This window comes from Ambystoma mexicanum, chromosome 5p, assembly GCF_040938575.1.
Source record: "Ambystoma mexicanum isolate Mex_15411 chromosome 5p, UKY_AmexF1_1, whole genome shotgun sequence".
Taxonomy (NCBI): domain Eukaryota; kingdom Metazoa; phylum Chordata; class Amphibia; order Caudata; family Ambystomatidae; genus Ambystoma; species Ambystoma mexicanum.
In genome coordinates this window covers 1,209,927,382-1,209,953,603 of record NC_090930.1, presented here as the reverse complement: position 1 = coordinate 1,209,953,603, position 26,222 = coordinate 1,209,927,382, and the positions used below count along the sequence as shown (strand labels likewise).

Sequence of the window (26,222 nt, the reverse complement as noted above, 5' to 3'; positions counted from 1 at the left end):
AATGTAATCGGTATCCGTTGGAGGAAACTACTCAGGGTGCTCAATGTGTTGATAAAATGTCCCAACAATTGGATCCCCTTTTTGTGCCGTAATTAAATCAGCATCTGGGGTCTCCTTAATCCATTGCGAAGTTGAGAGTTCATTGTGAGCATTTGTCTGGGTCCTAGTGACAGCAGTGACCTGGATTTCCCCCAACAGGGACTCGATCTCAAGGAGATCCCCTATGATGGCTTCGGTTTTGGCCAGCTGACCAGCTAGGTCATTGCCTGTTTTGTCTGGCTCCTCTATTCTGGAATGACCCTTAATCTTTTTCCAATAGATGGTCATCGCATTAGGGGTGACCAGATCATCAATATTTTGTATTAGCTTGCCATGTTTAACCGGTTTGTTATTAGCAGACAGCATGCCTCTGGTTTTCCAATTAACCAGGTGCTCCACAAACCTGTTCCGGACATAATCTGAGTCAGTGATAATGACCAGTTCGTGGAGGTGGTGTTGGACGGGAGTGAGGATGGCCTGTTGAACTGCCCTCAACTCTGCCACCTGACTACTGCGGGGACCAATTCTTCTTTATTTTTTATTTATTTTTTGTACCCAGCAGAGAGTTCCGGACATTCCCAACGCGGCCACCAGTTCCTTTTCCCTGTTGTTTTCAACATGGTAGGAGCACCCATCCACAAACTGTGTACGTTCCCTGGCACATGTCTTCTTCATAGACTTTATGCAGGGAATTCAGGTACGCCTCGATGTTGTCCTAAGTTTTGAGACTTTCGTCCTCGAGGCAGTTTTCTCTGGCACAATCATGCAAGTCAGCCAGACCTTGCGCGAGGGGACTCTTCTTGTTTTGGCCATATCCGACCTCCACAGGAAAGCCTTGCATTGACAGAATCCAGAATCTGGAATTAATCACATTTCCGGCCCGGATTCTGTCGATTTGGAGGTATTGCCGCTTTGGAGGTATTGCAATGGCTGGTGTGGAGTCTCCACTATGATGTGTTCCGCCTGGATGAACGGGTGGTAATTTTTCAATGCCCACACTGTTGCCTGGAGTGCCTTCTCACAATTGTTGAATTTTTCCTCCACAGAGGGTAAAGTCTTGCTTGCATTGGAAATGACTTGCTTTTGATATAATACTGTTGTCAAGCATGTATGAGAACCCTGTCTCCAAGAAGAACTTGTTTTTCAACAGGGTAAACTAAACAAGGTGCTTGTGAGAGACTTCTTTTGAGTTGTTTTACTGCCTCGGCTTGTTCTGGACCCCCTCTCACCCCTCTTCAACAGATAAATCAGGGGTCTTGTGACCTCTGCGTAATAACCAATGAACTTCCTACTGTAATTAGTATGTTCATGGAGGCTTCTTAGCTCACGCAGAGTTGTGGGGTCCTTTAGTTTTAGGAGGGCTTCCACTTTCTCCTCCTGGGGACAGAGGCCCTCATGAGTTATTTCATGTCCCAAGAAGTTGACATGGGTCTTGCATCACTGTGCCTTCTGGAAGGACAGTTTTGCTCAGGTAACCCTCAACTGGGTCAGAACATAACGGATTTCCGCTATGTGTTCCTCGACAGTTGAACTTTTTATCAAGACATCATTCAAATAGGCCAGGCTACCCATTTCACCCAAGTCGGGCATGGCCTTATGTAAGAAGATGTTTAATTCGCTACCAGAGTTTATGTATCCGAAGGGAGTCCGGGTCCACGTGTACTGCTGCTCGCCGAAGGTAAAGGCAAGCTTGTATTGGCCCTCCCTACTGACAGGCACAGTCCAGTATCCATTTGTCAGGTCAATGGCGGTGTATACCTTAGAATTGAATTAGGTATTTGTAACGCGCACCTTACGAATTAAATCATAACTGGGCGCAGATGTATCAACTGCCATTTGTCTATAATCGGTCCACTACATCATATGAGATTGCTTAACACCAAAAATCGTAAACGTGCGCAAAAGAAGAAGGGCTAACAGAACTGAAGGGTCTTCACGGCCCTCCGGAAAGCCACAGGGGTTTGAATCCCGTGGATTTCTCTGGGCAATTTGTTCCACGCTCTAGGACCGTAGACTGCGAATCTGCGGTCCTTTATTCACATACCTGGTACCTGGTATGTAAAGTAGATTTTGATCTGCGGAGCGGTCGGGTGGGAACATGCCTCCTGATTTTGTCTGATAGGTATGTTGGTCCTAACTTCTTCAAATCCTTGTTAACCAGGCAAAGAACCTTAAACTCTATTCTCTCCCTTACTGGCAACCAGTGTAAGGCTTTTCTCAGAATAGAGATTGGGGCTGATTATTTTTTTTTGCCCTTTGATCCCTGGATCTGGACCAGCCCTTGATCAATGTAGGGAAGAGGCCATCGGGACATGTGGACCCGTTTGTTCAGCTCCCTAACGTCTGCGCAAAGTCTCCATTGGCCATTTGCTTTTAAAATCCCCAGCACTGGATTATTTAAGGTGCTGTGGACTGGAAGAATTATCCAATGGGACTCAAGGTTTTTAATTTTTTCCGTCAAGGACTCCATGGATGCGAGAGGCAAGCGATATTGCTTCACAAACACAGGAGTCATTCCAGGGTCCGTGAGAATTGTTGTAGCATGTATCTCAGTGCGACCACACTCTTACGAGTCCACAGCAAAGATATCTTGGAAATGTAAGAACACCTGTTTCAACTTTTGCTTTTGCTCCTCCGTCTCACATGTATCAGCTAGGTTGATCCCCCCCTCTCCCCCCTTCAACCCTTTGCCTGAAGCCTGGGAAAACTTCAGGTTTCGCTGTCTGCGCTGCCTCCTCCAATTGTGTGGAGAGGTCTCTGGTTAAAGTGTTGACCTGGACAGAGGGTTTCAGGTAGGAGAGGCAGTCATTTTAGACCTGGAAGATCACCTCATCCTGCCTGATGTCACAGGTCACTTCTTCCTCCCAGTAAGGGCAGGAAGAGTACACCAGGAAATTCCACCCTTGCCGGAAGATCCTGTCCGGTGGTATGTCATTGTCATTGTCAAAGCAGTCATTGGGGATTGGTCCTTGGGGATTGGTCCTATCAGTTCATTTCCTAGATCCATGGAAAAATGTTGGTCATCAACCGCCATACCAATAATGGTGCCTGCGCTCAGAGGGATACTCCAAGGGTCGCTGTTATCCATCATAATTATGGTATTGTGTTCTACATTGACTAATGGTGTTGTGTTTAACCCCAACCCCTGCTGTTGGAGATGGGCATTGAGATGTACATAGGCGTCAGGATTTTGCAGTTTCTGTCCTCTTTCAATTTTTAATTCAAGTGGGAATTGTCGGGTCTGTCTTGGGATGGTGACCGCCTCTCCAATTTGAACATCAACTGCATACAGAAGCAATTGGGCTGACCGAAATGCTTTTTCAGAATCATCAAAGCCCATGGGAGTGCCCACTAGTCGGGACCAGGCCTTGTAATTTATAACGTCCAAATTAATTGCAAACCGATTGAGAATGTCACTGCCTAAATAGAATGCAGCAGGGACATCTTGCACAGCCCAACAATTATGCTCTATGCTTTTGTCACCTATAGAAATTTTGAGCATACACCTGCTAGACATGAGATGTTTTGAATTGGGAGTTTCCAGGCCCATTTCCCACTTATCAATCAATTTAAATGTGGGAATGGTTGGATCTTTTGGAGGATTTCTGAACATGACTTCGCTGATGAAGCTCTTTCCATTGTTCACGCACACTCGTGTACTCCTTGTAGGGGATGTCATTTCTTATTGGAATGTTTACATTAATCACAACTAAGCAAATCAGGTCTTTGAAATTATATTATATTGTTTGATGGCTGAAAATTGGACAAGATGGAATATTTCGAGGCAGCAAATATAGATGCACTGCAGAGTTATATGTAATTCATACAATACCGTTGAAACACAGATGCAATTCCGGTCATTGTACAGTTAAGGTTGTAAGAAAGACTAATAAACAGAATAACAACAAAAAAAACGGAATCCCAGCATCACATTCCTCTTCCTCATCTAAGTACTTGTAAGGAACACCAACTTCATATCGTGAATGGGCCTAAAAAAAAAAACCTCACCCAGACACTGGATGCTGAGCACGCTAACCATCCGCTATTCATAGATAAGGTCTCAGTATGGGTCCATATGAATCAGTGAGTTGCAGTACTTAGAACCACAGCTCCAAAGGCCACTGCTGTGAGCGATTGAACGTACCTGTCATGCACTTACTGCCTTCCAGGTTGCCTGCGCTTGCCTCGCCCCAGCAGGGGGTCGCGCTCGCATCCCAGGCACTCCTGGTGGGGTCTTGGTTGGTGGCGCTGGCTGTTCCGATCCTGGCAGGTGCCATGGCAATTACGGCGGGCGCGCCGGCCGATCCATACGCTTGCCGCGGCACGAAGGAGGCAATCACGTGTTTGGGGTGCAGGGCCTTCTCCCTTCATTGATCTCTTCCGTGCCACATGATCCTTTAGCCTCCAGTCACCGCCATAGATTACGACCACGTGTCTCCTTACACGTGTTACCTACGCGCTCACGTGATTAATACCAGGAAGTATAAAGGAATACCTGAAACGCCGCAATACGCGTCTCAGCTGTTTTTTTCCTGCAGTGTGTGGCGTTCGTTCTTACTTCTGGTACTACCTTGGATTTTGGACCTTGGCTTATGTTCTTTGGACTCCTATTTGATCTTACCCTTTGGATTTGGCACTTTTATCCTGAATTGATACTCTGAACTGCTCTATCCTTGCACTACGAATTTGGATTGCCTTTGTATCTTCCTTTTGGTTAGTGGAACACTTGGCCATTGGATTCTGGATACCTTCTCTGCCTTGAACCCCTCCTGGCCCTGGCCCTATCCCTCTCTCCCTTCAAGTTACCCCCCCATTGGTACTTGTGGTGGCCTCCGATGGTTGTCTGGTGTAAGTAGCCTTTTGGGTACTTTTACATTAGCCTCTTCTCGACTTCTGGAGGGAACAGCTGACATCTACTGGTAGGACACTTTAAGTTTTCTTTTTCCTGGAGCTTGGTGATAATGTTGGTGTTTGGTTAACATTCTTTACTTGTTTTTTCCCTCAGTCATCTGGGTTCTGGAGATTCCTGTTCCTGCCACCACCTGTGGCCTCAACAACCGGTCAGCGAGTATATTAATATCTCTCAGACTGGTAGTTGGGGACGGAGGTATTCTAGTCTACGTGGATCTCGGTTCCTGACAGTACCTACTCTTCGTGATGTTGGTCTTTACTGAGATAAGGTCCGTCTCTGCTGTGTAAGGGAGGCATGGTATCACAAGTGAAGACAGACTCAATGGATATAATGTTGAAGGGTGTTTATTGAGAAAAATGGTTGGATAAGCTCCTGGCTGGCCTTATCTCTAAAGATGGGAGCACACTCTTCCATCAAATAATAAATAAAACTGTCCTAGTTGTGTCAGTCAAAACAAAATAGGTTTATTTAGTAAAGGCTATTACCCACCCTTAAACTATTACAATAAATGGGTGCATGGGGAAAAGGTGTATGTAAAGGAAGGCGTGTTCTAACATAAAGAATAAATGTGGCTGAGTCTGCTCTCCTCTCAGATTCTGTAGGTTTATCACTCACACTTTCCTTCCCACTAGCCCACTCCTCACCTGATGATTCTGTGTGGGTCTTTACGGATTCGTCTGATGAGCTTTCCGGCTTTTCCCTCCAGGCTGTCTTTGTCTTTGTCTTGACGATCTTATTCTTCTGTTTGACGAAATAGGAGCGATCTCCCCCGGAGGCCACTTTGCCTATAAGCAATTAGCCCGACAGCGGGGACTCCGGGGAGCCTAGCCCAAACCAGGGAAAAGCCTTGCTGAAAAACCCTGGAAGATTGTGTAGCTGTAATTGGCAGGAAGTTGTCGGCGTGTATCCGTACTTCAATAACCAGCATGCACTGGTAAGTGTTCTTTGTGAATAGGAAATAACGATCCAGTGCGGAACAGCACAAACAGTACAGTACTCCAAAGAACTTGGACAACGAAGTGTTCCCAGCAGAGAGCGTCCGATGGCAGATAAGACGCTGAAGCAGGTGTGAGTATTAGAAGGCAGCGCAGAGCGCGGATAAACAGCGGAAGCAGAAAACAAACAGGTAAGCGGAATAAACGGGAGGAGGAAACCGCGAACAGCGGTAATGGAAAGACACGGGCAGACGAACAGGGAAGGAAGGCACAGGAAACACGGAGAAACAACTGGAGGCAGAGCACAAGCGAGGTGTACTCACGTAGGCAGCAAGAAAGTTGCAACGCACAGGTGTTCTCCATTTTCAGGTACTTGTAGGCAGTACAAACAGAAAGACTAGACCGCACCTTGCAGTGACTCGGAGTCTAGTCCTTCTTCCATAGCGCCCATCTGCTCCATACTTTCCACGGGCGATATATGACAGTATGACCCCTTCTCAGCAGTCCTCCTCCCAGTTTACCCAAGTGTAGCCGATGAAACCTTCGGATAAGTTGGGCTGCAGAGATGTGACTGACCAGTTCCCATGAACTCTCTGACCTTGGGTATCCTTTCCATAATACTAGATACTGTAAGGTGCCTTTTTTGTATCTTGAATCCAATAATCTGGATACTTCATACTCCTTCGATGTTTCAATGGGTAGGTTACCGGTTCCTCTCTTCCTTCTTTTTCGAGGATCTTCCACATATTCCTTTAGTAAAGAGGTGTGAAACACTGGATGTATCCTTTGGAGCTTTGCAGAAAGAGCCAATCGAAAGGCAACTGGATTGATTTTGGCAGTAATCTTGAAAGGTCCGATAAAACGGGGAGAAAACTTTCCTTGGTGTACCCATCTGGGCAAAAACTTGGTGGAGAACCATACCTTGGTACCAATGTCCCATTGTGGATTGGGTCTTCGCTTGAGATCAGCCCACTTCTTGTTCTCTAGACGGGAGGTTTCAAGATTAGACCTGGTTCTTTTGTGAAGGGTCTGAAGGGTGTCCAAAAGATGGTCCACAGAGGGAATGTTAGTAGACACCGGACCAAATAGAGGAATGTGTCTAGGATGAAAACCGTAGGTACAGAAAAAGGGACTCATGCCTGTCGAGGAATGTCTTGTATTATTATAAGAGAATTCTGCCATAGGAAGTAGATGAAACCAATCGTTTTGCTCCTGATTACAGAAGCACCTAATGTATTGTTCCAATGTTGCATTAAGACGTTCAGTTTGCCCATTACTCTCAGGGTGGAATCCTGATGACAGTGATCTTTTTATACCCAAGGTCTTGCATAAGGCAGTCCAAAACTTTGAGGTGAATTGTGAGCCTCTATCCGAGACTATGGATTGCGGAAGACCATCTAACCTAACCACGTCTTTCAGAAACACCTCCGCAGTGATACTTGCTGTCGGTAGACCTTTCAATGGTGAAAAATGCGCTAGTTTACTAAATGAATCCACAGTGACCATTATGGCCGTATGTCCATTGGAAACTGGAAGGTCTACAATAAAGTCTGTGGAAATGTGTTGCCACGGCCCATCTGGTAGAACGTCCTGTTGAAGTAAGCCTAATGGCTTACAGTAAGCATATTTATTCTGAGCACATATGGGACACGTAGCCACATATTCTTTGATGACTTTTTTCATGGTAGGCCACCAAAACTGTCTAGACACCAGTTCCATGGTGGCAAGTTGACCTTTGTGTCCTGCTGATGGGATGTCGTGACACCAAGCCATGGCCTGTTCTTGTAGATCCTGAGTGGGTAAGAATAAAGCTTCTTTCATAAACGTCAGATTTCCTCTTTGGGTCATTCCATAGTCGTCTATCTTTCTGTTATTCTTTTGGGCTTTCTGTACTTGTTGAAGGAACGTATTAACCATATTGATGAACCTTTTCCCTACTAGAAGAATTTATGGACCTTGATATCCTCCACAGTCACTCCCTTGACTGCGGGAAAGGGCATCTGCTAATGAGTTATCCTTTCCTGGTAAATAGGTGATTACAAAATCAAATTGAGAAAAAAAATAAGCCCATCTGGCATGTCTGGAATTTCGGCATTCCATTTTCTGTAACACCTTTAAATTCTGGTGATCTGTACGAACTTGGAAAGGACAAACAGCTCCTTGTAATAAGTGCCTCCACTCCTCACAGGCCTGTCTTATGGCCAGAAGTTCTCTTTCCAGCACTGAGTAATTTCGTTCACTGGGACTAAGGGTTCTGGAATAATAAGCTATAGGGTGTCCAACCCATCTTCTTTCTTTTGTAACAAAGCAGCTCCAATTGCTCCTCCTGAAGCATCGGTCTCCGCAATAAATGGTAAGGATTGATCCGGTTGTCTCAGGATAGGCGCTGTCACAAATGCTTCCTTAAGCCTTTGGAATGCCTGATCCATCTTCCGGTCCCAGAGAAACTTGACTCCTTTTTTAAGGAGATTTGTAATAGGAAGGATGATGTCCGAAAAGTTTGGTATAAACTTGCGGTAAAAGTTTGCAAGTCCCAAAAACCTTTGTATATCCTTAACTGAATTGGGTGTGGACCACTGTGTTATAGCCTGAGTTTTGGCTGGATCCATCTGTACCTGATCTTCGGAGAGGATGAATCCTAAGTAGGGTACCGTAGTAACTTCAAAAACACATTTTTCAGGTTTGGCCAATAGACTATTGTGTCTTAACCTGTGGAGAACTTCTTTGACGCGTTGCCGATGTTCAGTCAGAGTGTTTGAGAATATGAGAATGTCGTCCAAATAAACCACAACTGAGGAATACAACATATCTGCAAATATCTTGTCCATGAAGCGTTGAAACTGGGACGGTGCATTTACCAAACAAAAGGGCATAACTCTGTACTCGTAGTGTCCCAGGGGAGTCCTGAAAGCTGTCTTCCATTCGTCCCCTTCACGAATACGAAGTAGGTGATAAGCTCCTCGAAGATCTAATTTGGTAAAGAGGTGTGCCCCTTGCACTGCCTCAATAATGTCTTTCATTAAGGGCATAGGATACCTGTCTCGTATAGTCAGACTGTTCAAACCCCGGTAATCTATGCAGGGTCTTAGTTCCGTTGTTCCTTTTTTCGAGATAAAAAAAGAGATGCCCCTGCTGACGATGAGGATTCCCGTATGAGGCCATTTTGTAGGTTGGTTGACAAGTATTCCCTCAATGCCTCCTTTTCAGGTAGAGATAAAGGGAACATCCTTCCAAAGGGTACTTCAGCCTCCGGAATTAGTTCGATTTTGCAGTCTTCTTTCCGATGAGGAGGAAGATTCCTCGTTTGGGTGTCTAAGAACACGTCCTCATATTCCAGGTACTGGATGGGAATTGTATTGACACTGAGGACGGTATTTTGTATTGTTGGAAGCACACAGGACAAAGCGGGTTCATTAGTCAAACACTGTTGAGAGCAATACGTGGATCTGAACTCTACTGTGTTAAGTTGCCAGTCAATTGCCGGGTTGTGTTTTCTGAGCCATGGTATGCCTAATATGACTGGAAAATGAGCCGCTCGAATGAGATCGAAAGATAGGTACTCAGAATGATTTGACACTCTGACCCGTAATTCCTGTGGTTCCTGACAAATGGGTCCGGATGTCAAAGTTGTGCCATCCACGCCTTCTACTGGAATCGGTTTGATCTTAGGGCGTCGAGGAAGGTGGTGTTAATTAGCCCACTTATCATCTACAAAGTTGCCTGCAGCTCCACAGTCCAGCATAGCTAAACATTCAATGGGTTTGGTAGAGTGCCAGTCTAACGTAATCTTAACCACCATCAGTGTGTTATTGCTGATCAAAGCTGGCTGAGCATTAGCACAGGGATGCATAGATGTCTCCCCTTCCTGTCCCTGTTCAAGGTTGGGTCTTTCGTTTCCCTGCTTTCTGGGAGGGACTTCTGGGCAATCTCGCAGCAAATGTGTGTTGGACCCACAATACATGCAAAGTCCAAGATCCTTGCGTCTCTTCCGTTTGTTGGCTGTAAGTGGTCCTCTAGCAGTTCCTATCTGCATTGGTTCTTCATGTTGAACCCTTTCAGGAACTGAGGGTAGGCTAGTGAAGGGTACTAAAGACCGGGGCTGCTTCTTCTCAGCTTTCCTTTCCGACATGCGGAATTCTATCTGTAATACCAATGACACGAGTTCCTGAAATGAAGCAGGTCTGGCTACTCTGGCCAGTTCGTCCTTTATGTCTTCATGCAGACCCTGACGGAAAATAGCCTGCTGTGCTGTTTCTGGCCAACCTGCTTCATTTGCCACCTTCTGAAAACAGGTAACATATGTCTGTATGTCTGAGTTTCCTTGGCGTATGTCTAACAGGTTTTCAAAGGTGGAGAATAAGACTTCAGGTCTCTCGAATCTTTCTTTGAAACGTGTTACAAAGGCACCATAGTTATTTAACGTTGAGTCTGAGTTTGTCACTAGTGGGGTGGCCCAGGCTAGGGCATTACCAGCTAAGTTTGAAATTAGAAAACCCACTTTTGTTCGATCCAACTCGTATGTCTTGGGCCGAAAAGTATAGTGTATTGTGCAGGCATCCAGAAACTCTGGGGTTTTCCTCAAATTTACCGCAAGGTAGGTATAAAGGAGGTAGTTCTCCTCTGGAATCTTCTCTCTGTTGCCTCAATGCGGCATTATCAGTTTTTAGGGTGTGTACTTCAACCCTCAGAGCTTGTATGGCGTTAACCATCTCCTGGTACTGTTCAAGACTAGCCATCTTCTCTTGGCGTTGCAATCTCTCAGATTCTGTAGGTTTATCACTCACACTTTCCTTCCCACTAGCCCACTTCTCACCTGATGATTCTGTGTGGGTCTTTACGGATTCGTCTGATGAGCTTTCCGGCTTTTCCCTCCAGGCTGTCTTTGTCTTTGTCTTGACGATCTTATTCTTCTGTTTGACGAAATAGGAGCGAGCTCCCCCGGAGGCCACTTGCCTATAAGCAATTAGCCCGGCAGCGGGGACTCCGGGGAGCCCACCCCAAACCAGGGAAAAGCCTTGCCGAAAAACCCTGGAAGATTGTGTAGCTGTAGTTGGCAGGAAGTTGTCGGCGTGTATCCGTACTTCAATAACCAGAATGCACTGGTAAGTGTTCTTTGTGAATAGGAAATAACGATCCAGAGCGGAACAGCACAAACAGTACAGTACTCCAAAGAACTTGGACAACGAAGTGTTCCCAGCAGAGAGCGTCCGATGGCAGATAAGACACTGAAGCAGGTGTGAGTATTAGAAGGCAGCGCAGAGCGCGGATAAACAGCGGAAGCAGAAAACAAACAGGTAAGCAGAATAAACGGGAGGAGGAAACTGCGAACAGCGGTAACGGAAAGACACGGGCAGACGAACAGGGAAGGAAGGCACAGGAAACACGGTGAAACAACTGGAGGCAGAGCACAAGCGAGGTGTACTCACGTAGGCAGCAAGAAAGTTGCAACGCACAGGTGTTCTCCATTTTCAGGTACTTGTATGCAGTACAAACAGAAAGACTAGACCGCACCTTGCAGTGACTCGGAGTCTAGTCCTTCTTCCATAGCGCCCATCTGCTCCATACTTTCCATGGGCGATATATGACACCTCCCCACGTTAGACAGCACGGAGTAAGGTGGTCCTCGTAGGCAGCATGACACACTCTGGCTCGGGTTTTAACACCTAAACTGTTCCAAACGTTTATGAAGGCCTGCCTGGCCTTCCACGTTAAAGTCTCTCTTTCCAGCCTTTCAAAGAACGTTCAACCATAAGTTCACGTTGGACCCCACTGTCAGGGACCCCCTCTGTCAGGCTCAGACCTTTACCAAAAAAAAGTGAATCTGTCTTTGCAGGGGCTCCCTTCCCCAAGCTTATTACACCTCTGGTCTCCCTCAGTCGGGCTCAGACTGTTTTTAGATGTCAAAGACTTTGGAATGTGCGTGGCTTTCTTTACAGACCTCTGCAAGACCACTTCGACTAAAAGTTCAATCTTCAGCATTGTTTATTTATTTTGGCATTTATAAAATGCACATAGCCCAGAGGCATCTAGGTGCTAGAACCTAAGGAATTGGTTACATAAGAGAACTTCGACAGCTTTTATAGTTCATTCACTTTATCGCCACAACAATGTCCCCTTCACTGAGACTTTCGAGTGGGCTACTTCCTTTCGCCGGACCACTCCATTACTCAATATCGCTGATCTCCCAGCTGTCCTTACTTCAAAGTTCATTCATAGGTCTGCCTTTCCGTACGTCTCTTCCACATGTATGCAGCCTTCACTTGCAATATAATGTTGCAACTTCAATCTTACTTTTAACACAAACGTGTCTCTCAGGTCGTTTGTCAACTCACCTGCTGTGTGCGGTTCTTTCTTTTCCTCTCCAGGGGTGTCCCCCAGTCAGGCTCAGACCCCTCTTAAGTTTCACAAAATAAATCTATTTGGACTTCCAGTCCCAGAATGCACTTTGATTTTCCACCCACTTCACTAGGTCCCCTTTTAGTTTTCTGGCAGTTTTTGGAGCAGCAAGAGCACAAGGGGATATTTTGTTGAGGTCAGGGTCCTACCATCTGCCCCTCAAAGGCCTGGGTTCTCCTGCTTTGCCAGCCAGGGGAGGAGCTCTGGTATGGGTGCTGCCAGGAAAACCCTAGCTGCCCCTGGTTTTTGCTCTCTGCAGTTGGCAATTCTTTGCCACACTGCAGCCTCCGCTGTACTCACAGGCCCAGCAATTAGGCTTTCCTTGGTCCTCCAGGGTCTCTCCAGTTGAAATGTTCCTCTTGGCCTCTCCGCCCCATCCAGCATCCCCAGCTCGCTCACTGTGCCTGTGTGCTCTGTCTTATACTGTCTGGGAGAGTCAATTGGGATTGGGTGTGAATGGTTGTAACAGGATGTCTGACCTTGCCTGGCCCCATTATTGGGACAAAAGGGCAACTGCGCTTAGGATTCATTGATTCCTATGGGTAATCTTCAGAGGTCTTGTTCTGTTTTTCTGCGTCCCTGTGGTTTCTGGAAAATGCACTGGACGGGAATTATGGGAGTCGTAGTATTTTCTAGGGATGGTGGAAAAAAGGGGTAACCTGCTGTCGGATAAAGGGGGACAATCACCTTGTTGTAAATGACTGGGTAATATGTGTAATTCCCTTTTCCTTATTCTCGTATACCTCCCTCTTGTCTTGGTACAGGTTGGAATCGGAAGGGGGGGTTAACGAGATAGGACTCACAACACCCTATGTAGGTGGAGGGAATGTCAGGTAGGGGTGTGTTGGAAAGGGGGGAATAACGCGTCTCGCCTTTGGATGTCTCACCTCCATTCCCAGAGGTTGTGATCCTACCGCACTTGTCCACCCCCCAGGGTCTGGCTCCAAGGACGATGGCCGTGCCATGGCCACTTGAGCAAGATTTCCCTGGGGTTCAGACAGTGAGACACCCTTAAGGTTCTCACAGCTGGAAGTACACAATGTCTCCACAAGTACACTGGAGGATGTGATCCCCAGAGTAGCAGCCAAAGGAAAACCCTTGTCAGAAGAAAAACCTCTGAACGGTCAGAAGAGGAGACTCTGTTCTGTTGCAGGCAGGATGGTGTCGCAAGAAGGATTTTCCTGGCAATAGATGACTGTCTTAGCTGACATGGAAGAGCAAGCAGGCTAGAAGATTGCACCAGGAAGACATTAGGTTGCACCAGAGTAAAGGGTAACAAAAGGCAGAATAATGTCGGGTAACGAGTAAGAGGGACCTGCAAGGGACACAAACAATAGAGCAATAGGGGGCAGAAGGAAGGAATGACTGGAACAAGACGAGGTAGGCTAAGGCAACCTGGAATAGTATCCTAAGCAGAGCGTGGGGACGTGCTGCACTGGAGAAGAACCACACAGCTTAAATGCTTGCGTCATAATGGTTTTGCGGGTCGGTGTCCGGACACCATCTTGCGAGTGCTGTATGACCTCATCATGTGACTTACACAGGCGCCATCTTGGTAAGGGCAAGAACAGCGCGACGTGAAGGAAGTTGCCACCGGGCACAAAGCGACCCGTGCAGAGGAACGGTAAGTCGTGAATGCATGACAATAGGCTGTTGTTTCTGTCGATCGTGTTTGATAAAGGTATGAGAGTCTGCCCAAGTGGCAGACCTATAAATATCCTGGATCGAAAGCCCCTGTACTTCTGCCCAGGAGGCTGCATAGGGCTAGTCACCCAGTGGTTAGAGCAAAGGTTTCCTTTCAACAAGTTTGCTGGCTCAAGCCCGTTGTTGGCTTCATATCTGTTATGAGATAATAAGTCATATTTCTTGTATTTAATGCTTTGCACTGCTTTAAATACATGGTTGTATCTTTCTTTTATTGTATATGACTCGGAGAGAAAATCAGATATGGTTATGATAGATTCCACATTCATCATCTATTACACCATTTTCCATTCTGAGATTATAGTGATTCCTCTTTTTTACAATCCCCTAGGTATCCACATTGTTGATATATGGATCAGTCGGAACCAATAGCAATCCCAGCCCTGAAGATGGACTTTGTTCAAGTCCGAAACGCCTAGGCAACTAAGTAGACCTTATAGTGCTATCTGGGACAATGGAATTCACAAGGCCTTCCTACATGACTGTGTGGATGTTGTGAACACCAGTCATTTGATTTGCTTTGGATTTGTTAAAGAACGTTTGTACACTTAAACAACTTTTGTTTTGTTAAACCTATGTTGGAGTTTAAGTGGAGCCAAGTAAATTTGGCTGACAAAAAGACACTTATCTGGTTTATAAATTCGATTTGATGCACGTTGGAACGCATTTGACATACTGGGTATATGTCAATACTGTATACTGCTGACTTAAAGTATTGTTCATGCAAATTAAAAATTAAGCTTGACACGAACTGTTGTGGTTTGAAAAAGCACGTTGACAGATACATGATCCTTTGTTACATGCAATTTAAATTGATTCCCTTGCTCTCTCTCTGAGGGGAGAGAATGTTGAGTCTTGAGTTTACTGAATGTGATTATATGTATAACTAAACCTGTACTCCTGATTGCACCCTCCCAGTTGCGACTTCAGGACTACGGATTAATTTAATTTACATTGGAACTCTGCTCCTCTAGGAGTGGATATGAGGCTATCGTGTGGCAACACACGATTTCGTTCCCCACCATTGACAGATATGCCATATTGAAAAAAGTGATACTTGTAAAGGGAGACCCAGTAGTTCATTGTTTAAAGCACGGACATCGCTCGAGAGCTGCTGAGCACTGTACAGGGTGTGGGTTGGCAGCGCATGGGCAGGCTTTTTTTTTTTTTTTTTTAACAGTAGCGCAGTACTGTGGGTTATGGTCTGTGCGTCGTTCTGTACATTCATTGGTCAGGTGTTGTTGAAAAAGCCAAATGTTATGAGGTTGGTTAGAGTATGGGTTTACCAATCGCAACGGTGCAGGTTCAAGACCCTCATTGACTTAATAATATGCAAGCTGATGGCCTGAGCTGTCCATTGTGAGTCATAGTTTCAGTTTATAAATCTTTTTATTGTCATAAAAACTTTGCGTTCTCTTTATTTTTTATTACAAATGCCTCGGGGAAGCAGCTATGGTTATCAGATAATGGTTTCTAGTCTGTTTTAACCTATGGATTGTTCCTACAGCTGTTTCTTAGTTTGTCTCCATTTGTTTCTGTAGCTATCGCATGGCACACCAACCTTGCTGCACATTGGTAGGATTTGCCATGGCTATACTGTTATCGCATCTGTTCACTCTCATTTCACTTCCTCTTCTGAACAGTGCTTATATTCTAGGTTTGGTAGGAGCCTTGCATGCGTTTTACACATGCATAATCTAGTTCTCTATAGTGTTTCACTGTGTTATTCCCACCGCGCTTCAATTTATGACCTCATTTGTTTCTGGGAGACACTGACTCATGGTTTTAACATTTAGCGTAAAGGTTCACTTCCAGTTGTACAATTATGCAATCTCTACGCTGTATCCTACAAAAGTATTATTTATTATTGTGACAGATGGCCTAAATGAAACACAAAGTCTCAATCCTATTTCAAGCGTTTTAATTAAAATAATCACAGAAATAAGGACGGTTCTCGGAATAAGGATTAGAAAAAAGACAAATGGAACAAAAGAGGCATCGAATGGAAAAAGCGTATGGGATGTGGCGCTAGGACCCTTTCTTTCCTCATCTCTAGCCCAGGCGTCCTTATCGGGCAGGTTAGGGCTTATGTTCGGTAACCTCTACTGTCTCAAGCTGGTTTGTTTCCCTATGTGCAGGCTAACTGACTCCCTCGGAGATCTCCTACCTAATTCTACACTAGCGATGGTTAGTAGTAGAGGGTGGGGTATGCGTGCATCCTGATCTTTTTGCCCTCCCTTCTATTCACTACTCTTCTACTCCACTCTACCTACTTTCTTTTGATCACAACTCTTTGCCTTATCCACTCTATGACTCTTCCAGCTCTACTCCTATCACAACTACTTATGAAACTCTGGGATATGGTGGCATGCACGCCCCTTTGCTATACCATAAACTCCACCCTTCACATTTCCCACTCTCAGTAATCTCAGCCCATTCCCACATCTTTAATACAGCTTAATCCTTGCACCCACATCTATATGATCCCTACTGGCCTTTACTCTCTCAACACTGTTCCTCTCACACCAACCACTCACTCCCACCAACCACTATCTCCCACACTATGTTCAGTCTTTCCTTCTCACCCCAACGCCTATACTCCCATACCCACTTCCTGCAATGCAAACACTACACTAAACGTGTCCCTCTCTCCCCCTCTCTCTCTCGCCCCTCTCTCTCCTCCCTCTCTCACCCCTCTTTCTCCCCTCTCCTTTCTCACCCCTCTCTCCCCTTATTTCTCTCCTTTCTCCCCCCTCTTTCTCCCTCTCTCCCCCTCTGCCTCCCCCTCTCTTGGTCTTTCTCCAACTCCACCAGCGTCCTCACCCATACAACCCATACTCTGCTGCTGTTATAGTGTATCACCCCCGCCAGCCCCCATTGAAGTGCTCAGCTGATTTCCTGCACCAATCCGTGTCTGCCCTTTCCCCAGGAGGAGGGCTACACAGCTGGTAGGCTTTAAATACCCTTCTAAGCCCCCACCTCTAATTGTTCACAACGGTTTTGTGAGCAGTTTGATGTTTCTCTGTCATGCTAGTGACGGAAAGTTCGTTTTTCTGCTTGGAGGGTGAGTAGACTGCTTCCCTGATGTTTTGGATGCACTTTACTGGGGTTGTCAATTCACAGTATGCTGGATTTGCTGCATTTCATGCGTTTAGGATGTATGCTTCCGGTTTGGGTTTTCCTGGCTGCTTGCTGTTGAATTGTTTTGTTTATTTGATAATGCGCACCAAACCCTCAGGTAGCAGTGCGTGATGTAGTTCAGAAACAACAAAAAGAGAACTGTTGCGAGCCACTATATCATGTGGTATTGAGAGCATATGAGTGGCATCATTGTTGTCAATATTGGCACAATAGGAGGGTATTTTTTGGGGACCTGTGACCCCACAACTCCCACTTCGCATAGCTGCAGCAGGGCTTGTTTTGAGTTTAATTTTAGAACGCCTCCTGCTTCAGGCTGATCAGGGTCACTCTTTGCGCCCCTCAGCCCCCTGCCGACCCCTTTGACAGGGTCAAGACCCTGACCCTGTCACATTCATTCTATTATATTTTCCTATGGTCCCCCTATAGCATAGGATAAGGTCATGCCCTCTGTTACATATTGGTGCACTCCCGTTCTCTCCACGACACCGGATGCTATCTGATTATGGCTGCACGTGGGGGATATTTTGTTTCTCATTTTACCCTTTTGTGCCCCGTACTTTTCTTCTAGCACACAGCCAACTCTTGGCTCTGACACTATTGTCAGCTGGCTGCGTAGCCCCAGGTCTCTCTTGGGGACTTCTTATAAGGAGCACAATACGAATATCTGGTCTCAAAGCCTTCACAACATCCAGGAACTCTTTAGCACATCTCAAGGCCATCACACTTCCATAACCCTACTCTTAATTAAACCTACAGCACTTGCATTCCTAACCGACAATAATTGTTTTGTCCATTATGGATCGCTCCGGATTCTTTTCATGACCATTTGGTCTAATCCCTTACTATGGTACACGCATCCCAGCTAATGCTGCTGCTCATTCCTCATGTCCTCTTCCCCTCCACTGTCACCTTTTGTATTCTGTTCTCTCCCCCGATTTTTCTCCTGCTGTTCCCAATTCTTGCGCACCATTATCCACAGCTCCTTTTCACCCCAGAGACTACGGTCTGTCTAGTACCCTGGGTGGGGTCACAGATCACCCACACAAACAAGGTTTCAACGCTCTTAAACCACTACTCTGGTGAGGTGCGCGCTAAAGAAGCTTGATACAAGTCTAAGCTGATTGCTGTGGTTGGAGGGGTGACTTGTATCCAGCAATAATCATGTATTTGTTTTTAAGGTGGATATACTGGATGGGAGATATGTTTTAACCTTCAATGTTTGCAATTCGCAAGTGAAAAAAACGTGTTTCTTTGCTTGGGGAAGCACTGACATTCACATTAGGCCAATTTTTCTGAAAACCTACTTGCGTGTGATATAGCGATATTCGAGAAAAAAATATCCAATTCTGATGAGGTACTATGATGCAACTTGCTCTTTTACCAGGATGGATCTGTGAAGGGGCATGGGTAGAATTGAGAAGAATTTCTCTTAAAAAAACGTTGGTTGTATAAAGAGAGATTTGGAGAGCTTATCCGAAGGTTTTTGTAAGGTTTAAAGAATGAAAGTAATTGCCATTTAGGGGTTAACGGAGGGTCACAGCTAGCATGTGCTTTCCCCATGGCTTTTCTTAGATTTTCATGTAAGCATTAGTGAGCAGTGTTTTTCTATGATCCGTTTTCATTTTGGACAAATGTAACTTGAATAAAGGCTGTTGCTCCCGTGGTTTTGGGTTTCCTAGCAGGTGAAACCTGTTGAGCAGGTGGACGTTTTTGGTAATCTAATTGTCATGTTTTTATTTATACTTTAACCAATTTATTTTTTTCTGTTTCATGCAGGTAACTGGCGGTTCCAGTGGCATTGGAAAATGTATAGCTATGGAATGCTTTAAACAAGGGGCGTTCATAACGCTGGTGGCACGAGATGAGGTACAATGCTTGATTTTTTTTCCTACTTTCTGTCCCAGTGACTTTCATTGGGGAATGTTGGCGTTTTGTATCAGAAAAGGTTACATATGCATGTACTCATTTCCATCTTGCACCTTGGTACATATTAATCTAGCCTACTCTGTGTCATTCTCTTTTCCTGGTCTGCTTTTGTTACTCCCCATCTTGCATCTCTTCCCCATTCGACAAAGTCTGCTGCCTGGTCCTTTGGATCACCAAGGAGTGATTCGTGGACCTAGGTGCTTTGCCCACATAGTGGAGGATGGTCCTGAGGAAGGTCTGGGGAGGATCACCTAGTCCCCCTTCCCTTAGTGGCCACTCCTTAGCGGGTTATAGTCCCTAACAAAATCTCAGTTCGAATTCCCTAAAGTGAAGGCACCCATGGACATAGATGCTGTGGCACTTTACTCAGCATATCAGAGGACCATGTGCTCCCAAGAAGCACTGACCATTTGCAGCAAAAACGGTGTTGCACCCTCTCTAGTGCACCAGATATAGCTTGTCCCCCCCCATCTGCAAAATAGTTAGTAAAACAAAAGATTTGTTTTTCTCAGAGGCACACAAGAGCAGAATTTAGTGGATTCGTGCTACTCCTCAGTAAACAAACCATCTTCCACACCTGTAATAATTGGTAGCAACCATTTGCTGGTCCTAGAACCCAGGCGCAGATCCTCCTTGGAGGGTCTGCCCCACGGGAGGAGACACCCCTTCTTAAAGGTAGGGAGCTAAGTGTACAGGTGTGGGTGGCAGGAAGCTTGGTTCTGGTGAAGACTGGAGAATAGTACCATTGGAGTAGGCTGTGGAAGGAGTGGGAAAGAAGGCTGGGGAATGGTAGCAAGAGAAAGGAAACAGTAACAATGATGAGGGAGGAGGCCATAGTGGGGAAGAAATTGCATAATTCGGACAAGCCGGGGAGAAGACGAAGTAGGGAGAAGCACCAAGGTAAAAGAAGAATCTGGAAGGGCAAAGAGATGGAGACGTTACAGTGATCTGTGTAATAACATCTAAGGGGATGAAGTATTAGCCTGAGAACGGGAGGGTGAGATAGTGATATGCCGCAGGAGGTGGTAACTAGAAAAGGAGAGGAGGTACCAACAAAAAGGGAATCGAAGGTGGGAGTGCCAGGGGGAAGTGGTAAGGTGGTGGATTGGTAAGGTAGATGTGTCTTAGGTTAGTCACCCAGAACCTAGAAGATGTGCAACACCTAGGTACCTGTGGGATTTTGGAGGAGGTGATAAACCAAATGACTTCAGACTGCCTCAAGGTTACCGCCACTGAGGTGCACCTGGGGGGTTTTGGTAGCAGTGATGCAGAACAGATGGCTAATGACTGGTAAGAATCGCTACCAGAAACTGAGGTTTGGGGAGGATAAAGGGCAGCGAAAAAGCCCCACAAGCTCTGGGGAAACCATTGAGGCCTGATAAAGTCATCGCCATATAGATACGTGGCAGGGATGAACAACCTGAGAAGTGGGAAAGGCCAAAGCTAGATAGTAAGGTTTCAGCAGATCTGGATGGCCACAAGCAGGTTCAAACAATGGGCTTGTGTACTGGATACTTTCCCACCTTTTCCTGCTAACCAGATAAGTCTTGCAGTGCTTTCTTGCCTATTCATCCAGCTTCAAGGGGCACCCTGAATGTGACCATTCATACAACAGCCTAGAGGGCAGGAGAGGGGCAATCCTCCAAGGACTTTGGACTGCCCTTTTTTTGAGACTCGGCCAGGAAGACCAGGCATGCCTGGTTGACCGGGCTGGCATAGTAGAAACGCTCTCAACATGAGGGAGGAATTTCTACAAACTGGTACAGAGCTTAAAAAAGTCAGAAGGTCCAGAGAGACTGAAGGATAGGCATTGTGACACTGTTCTTCTGGTTTGGGAACATCTCCAAAAGCTTAGGTTGTCCACTTTTTTGTAACCAATCCCCATAATAAAAACAATCCCTATAACAAGAGCCAAGGTTTTGCGTCCTTGCTCTCAAATCTCTGTTATGGCAAGCCCTTAAATCTGTCATCTACAGCATGTTCCATTAAGTTCCCAGTCTGACATTCCCACTATACCCATCGTTCCCAGTAAGCTACTAGTTTACACAGTTCCAATATACTGCACTGAAAAATCTCAAATATCCCAGAAAGCATGCTGCTTTAGGAGACTGCCAGCTTCGTTTCTCAAGCTGAAAAGATGTAATGTGTATCCCAATGCTAAATGTAACATGAAGACCAGCAGTGTGACGTGGCAGTGCCCAGGAAAGGATTAAATGTCTCTTTAAATCATTGGAAAGAAGTGAGTACCAACGATACCATGAGGTGACAACCACTTGGTTGTTGTGCTTAGAAAGGATTTGTTTACCAAGCAAGCTGTGTACTTTGATGAATCGCAGGATTTCGTCCCTTCTCCCCCAGGGGGAGCCCGCCCTTGTGAGGCTAGGGAGGTGAAGCTTGCTGTGCATTACCCTCCCTAGGGGTAGAGGCAAGTGGGACCTCACTGGGAGATACTTTGGTGACAAGGACTCCCGTTCCAATGAAGAATTCCCTTAAAACCATCTCAACAATACCCCTGAGAATATTTACTATTGAAACATGTGTGAAGAAGAAAGCAATATTTGCTAACGTCACCCAGAAACTTTAATTATCTCTTTAAACAAAATATCCCCTTTAACTGGGATGAGGGGGATTGAAAATCTTTATTTTGAAGCAAACAAACTTTTAAAATGCGCAGATACATTGAAATATTAAGTCTCTATGCAAGAAGATTCCATTAAAAATCCATGATACAATCTTTTTTTTCAACAAAAAAACAAATGCATTGAAATATTAAAACTCTACATAAAAAGATACCAATATAAAATTCACAATAAAGCCTTGTTTTTGCAACATACCCACAAGTCTCTAATTTGCAGCTTCTAGAAACATTTAAACAGACAGTGCTACCTCTCTAGATGGTATGATTAGTATGCATTGTATTGCCTCATTAAGCAACCTACAGTTTGATGTCCTTAGTACTGGTATTAAAAATGTTTTCCTTGGTTCATAAAAGGACCGGAAGAGAAGTTGAAAGTGAGCCATACCTTGAGTTAAATCACGTTACAGGGACAGCAAATTGCCACAATCCTCAATCGATGATTAAAGGCGGACAGTCCTCAGATGGAACAGAATACTCCTTATTTGCTTACGATAAAACCAGTGCATGTAATCGGCATTAAGTCCACTACAGCCGTAATCAATATACCTGGAGACTGACCATTTTAATTTCAATAAGGGTATGCTGCTCCATCTGGTACTGCATGTATTTTTCCTTTACTATATTGATATCCACTCTGGATGTATTTGCTGGGGCAGCGTAAAGGCTCCGGAGGCCAGGGATGTCAAATGTTTCCGCCAGTTTATTTAACCAGTTAATCTTTCTACAGATATCTGAGATGTGTCCGTTGGCAGAGGGACTCCCAGGACCTCCATTGGTAATTTGCATATTTAAGTAACTTTGGGTCTCACCCTAAGTTACTAGGGGAATCCAGACGCGGACCCCTTGCTCACTATTCTTAGAGAGGCACAGCTCCTCTCTAATGATGAGGTCCAACCAAACTGAAACACGTGTCTGGGGATGCTGTTGGTACTCTTGTTCAGAGGAGAATTGCCTAGCATTTCCGTGCTGGACTGCCCCAGGGCAGGACAAAGACTGATATGTATGGGATATTTCTTCTCTGGGAAAGATAGTGAGCTAAAGACTCTGGGTAAGTCTCTCGTGTGTTTAAGATGATAAGATTATGTGTGTTTAAATGATTCTCGGTTTGTGCACAAACAACACCGGTTTTAGGGTTCTGTGATCCGATATGTAGCTCGTTTTTTTTTGGTCTTTCTGCCGATGTGCATAACTTTAGATTTCTTTGTTTATTGACGGGTCTCTGCTATACATGTATTTAATGTAAGCATGGACAAGAGTTTGTAATGCTAAGGGAGTACGTGCCAACAAAACTGCGTCGTCGGCATAAAATATGACGCTTATATTTCTCCCCTCTACTCTTGGTGCCTCATTTGTGACTTTATTTGGGAATGATATATGAAGGAAGAGAGATGCTCTGTGTGTGTGTGTGAGAGAGAGTTCATGAAAGAGGAAGTGCTAAAGGAGCAAGAGGGAGGAAGTTGAGGGTACAGAGAACTGACCGTGAGCAGCTAGACACCGCAGTGACGTTCTCCCTAGGATTCCCGGGTAACAGGGATGTTGGGGAGTTTTACACAAGTTACTGTCTGTGACTTGGAAAAGCCCACCTTGGGTATTGGGGTTGTACACCTTAAGTTTAGCCTAAACTACCCAAAGGTTTGGTGGCAATGGCTGAGCAGCCAGACTTGGTCTAGGAGGGAGAAGGCTGTAGTGAGGCACACAGTACTTGGAGCATACAATCCGTTAAAGGAAACACAGACATGCTAGCAGTTTTAAAAAGTCATTTATTTTATATACACTAAACATTTAGAAATAAGCCATGTAAGTACTATTCACTCAGTAATATCACAGTAGAATAAAAGGTAGCACACTGTAAATCAATGTAAAGCAACACAAAAGTGGGAGAAACTACTGACGCCAAATAAAAAAAAAAATGTAAAACCCTTGCAACTTCAATTAACCATTGCTTAGCCAATCTTAAAGAACCATCCCTATACTAGGTGAGTCTCAGAGTCAAGCGGGGACTGGGGGTCCAGTTACCAATGGGCGAGGAGGAAAGAGGCAGGTAAGCAGCGGAAAGTAGAATCTATGAAGGTTTTCCGATAACAGTTTTGCAATTTAGAGACCAATGGGTCTTCGGTGCCCAGCAAGGGGAGGGTGGGGTGCAAGTAACAGCTTAACTGTAGCCCTCCAAGAACAACACAGCAAGATCAAGGTAAGTACTTAGGCTTGAGATGGTACCTTTTCAATGAATTACTTGGTGCAGCATGTTGGTTCCCAAGGTGAGGTGACAGTTGTCCCTGGTTTGGGTTTCTTGGCCTGGGCAGCTGAAGAATGAACTTGGGAGGCAACGGATGGATGCACTCCAGCAGTGGGATGCCCAGCAGTGGATCTTTGCGGCACTGGTGCATTGGATCCCTTCGCAGGCTTCGGGGTCAGCGACGGTTGTGGTCTGGTTGACTTATCTTTGGTTCTCTGTCCACGACGCGGCTGAGGGGACGTCTAGGAGCTGAAAAAGTGTCAATGGAGTACCAGAAGGATGCCCACAAGGTTTCAGCTGGAACCTCGCTTCACAAGACTTTGCACCGCAAAATGGCACGGGTCCCAAGGTATTGGGAATTTGCAGCCCAGGAGGGTCAGCTCTTCGTTGGATAGTGCAACATGCAGGTGGTCTTGAGACTGGTTGGGCCCACCAGTCCAGGGCAGGACGTAGTCTTCAAGGGATCTTCCCTGTTGCTTGTAATTCAGGGTCAGGTCTTCTGCGGTCACTCAACGACTCTGGCGGTCGCTTAGAAGTTGCTGGGACGTCCTTCTATGAATTCCTCTTTGGATCTTCAGTCCAGTGGTCGACTGAGGTTCAGCTCCAGGACCCTCGCCTTGTATGCAAGAAAACTGTCTGAGCCCTCCAATCCCCATTCAAGCCTTTTATGCAAGTCTGGTTCCAGGCAGGCACACTGCAGGTCAAAGGGCAGGGGTATTTTTGCTTCCCTCCCCTACCCCCATTTCCTGTCCTTTCAAGTACTCTGAGAACTCTGGCGGGCTTTCCAAGGGAAATCTGCCAAAGACCAAACCCATGAAGACCTCCCCCACCCAAGAAGGTAGAAGAAGGCTCAAGTAAGAACAGGGCTTACAAAAAAGTACAGCCACCATTTTAGGTAAATGGTGACCTGTGGCCCCTACTGCAGCTACGACAGCCTGTGGTAGTCCACAAAAAGTAGTGCAAAAACATACACTGCCACCAGCCTGTCAAACTTGTAACAGTAACTAAAAGTCACTGGAACAGTGAGAAAAGGGAGACGATGTTTCCCTCAGCACTCCACATAAGGTGAGGTGTGCTGATCTAAAAAAAATAAAACACTGTAGGGACAAAGAGGTGTCCCACTGCCCAGGTAGCAGTAGTTAACCTAGGTAAAACCTAAAAGGAAAACTCAATGAGCTTCCAGCAACACTGCACAGTAGTAAAATGTAGATGGCAGAAAAGATGGAGGAAAGTATAACTCCATTAAAGAGTACCAAAAAAGAGGTAAAAAGGGTTCCCAAGTACAGATTAAAAGAATGAGTTGAGTGTAGGAAAAGGGCCCCACTCATGAGAATACATTAAAAGAAAGTAGGAGTCCAGCAAAACATTCTGGGGGGCTCGCATGTGGAGAGAATTTCACTCCAAAAGGAAATCTACTCTAACAGGGTAGAACTGGAGACCCTGGAGGGGAATGGAGAATCATTATGCGAACAATTTTACTCATCTCAGTCAAGGTAAATAAATACAAATAGTGAAACCTCAAGAAGTGAATAAGTATCAATAATGGAATACTCAGTCTCCTGTATCAGTAAAGTCCAAGAAAGTAACCTGGTCAGAGAGACTTAAAATGTTGGGTAAGTTTACAAATGAAAGAGAGAACATTTTGTTACATGCGGTTTGAACAATTTGTACCACAGTCTTTGGTGTCTTATGAAAAAACGCTTCATAAAAACAAAGTGGAAAGAAAGAACAAAGCTCTGTAGAGAATCAAGTGGAGAGTAATAGAACGCAAAAGGGTGACCATAGAGGAGAAGCAAAGTCTTGAACGAATTGTATGAACTGACCTGAAAATGAACTATTGAAATAAGAACTTTGCATGAAGCAAATCTACTGCAGGGCAAGGTAGTAATTCTCATGTCTTTAGTTGGTATTATAGTGGTAGGGTCAGTTAGGCTAGTTTCGACGGGTGAGAGGTTCTTATAAGACATTCACTGACGAGCAGCTTGGCTATTTTTATTAGGTAGGGATGCCTTGTAGCAGAGGGAAAGTTAGGAAATTACTTGTCAGTCCATTTCCTTGTGACTGCCACATAACGCATACATTTTTTTTAAATTCTCCATCTGCCTTTTTTACGGAACATGAAAATAAGAAGTATTGCAGTCAAAATAGCATTTTAGTTTTTACCTTTTATTTATTGGCAAAACATCAGAGTACAAGGGTGCATATTGACAGTTCAGAGTTCATACAGACATGCTCAGTATAAAGAAAGCGATCAGGGAACTTTACATGGTCTCACAATACTTCCCAGTTGCTTTT

The 26,222-nt window shown here is 45.2% G+C and overlaps 1 protein-coding gene across 2 annotated transcripts in view; it reads left to right on the top strand.

Moving 5' to 3' along the window:
• KDSR (3-ketodihydrosphingosine reductase) overlaps window positions 1-26,222 on the top strand; it is a 738,731-nt gene that overhangs the window by 8,905 nt on the left and 703,604 nt on the right. For both annotated transcript variants that reach the window (XM_069613690.1, XM_069613691.1), the window contains exon 2: window positions 18,904-18,993. In XM_069613690.1, the coding sequence (XP_069469791.1) occupies window positions 18,904-18,993 (90 nt within the window). The remainder of the gene's footprint in view (window positions 1-18,903; window positions 18,994-26,222) is intronic.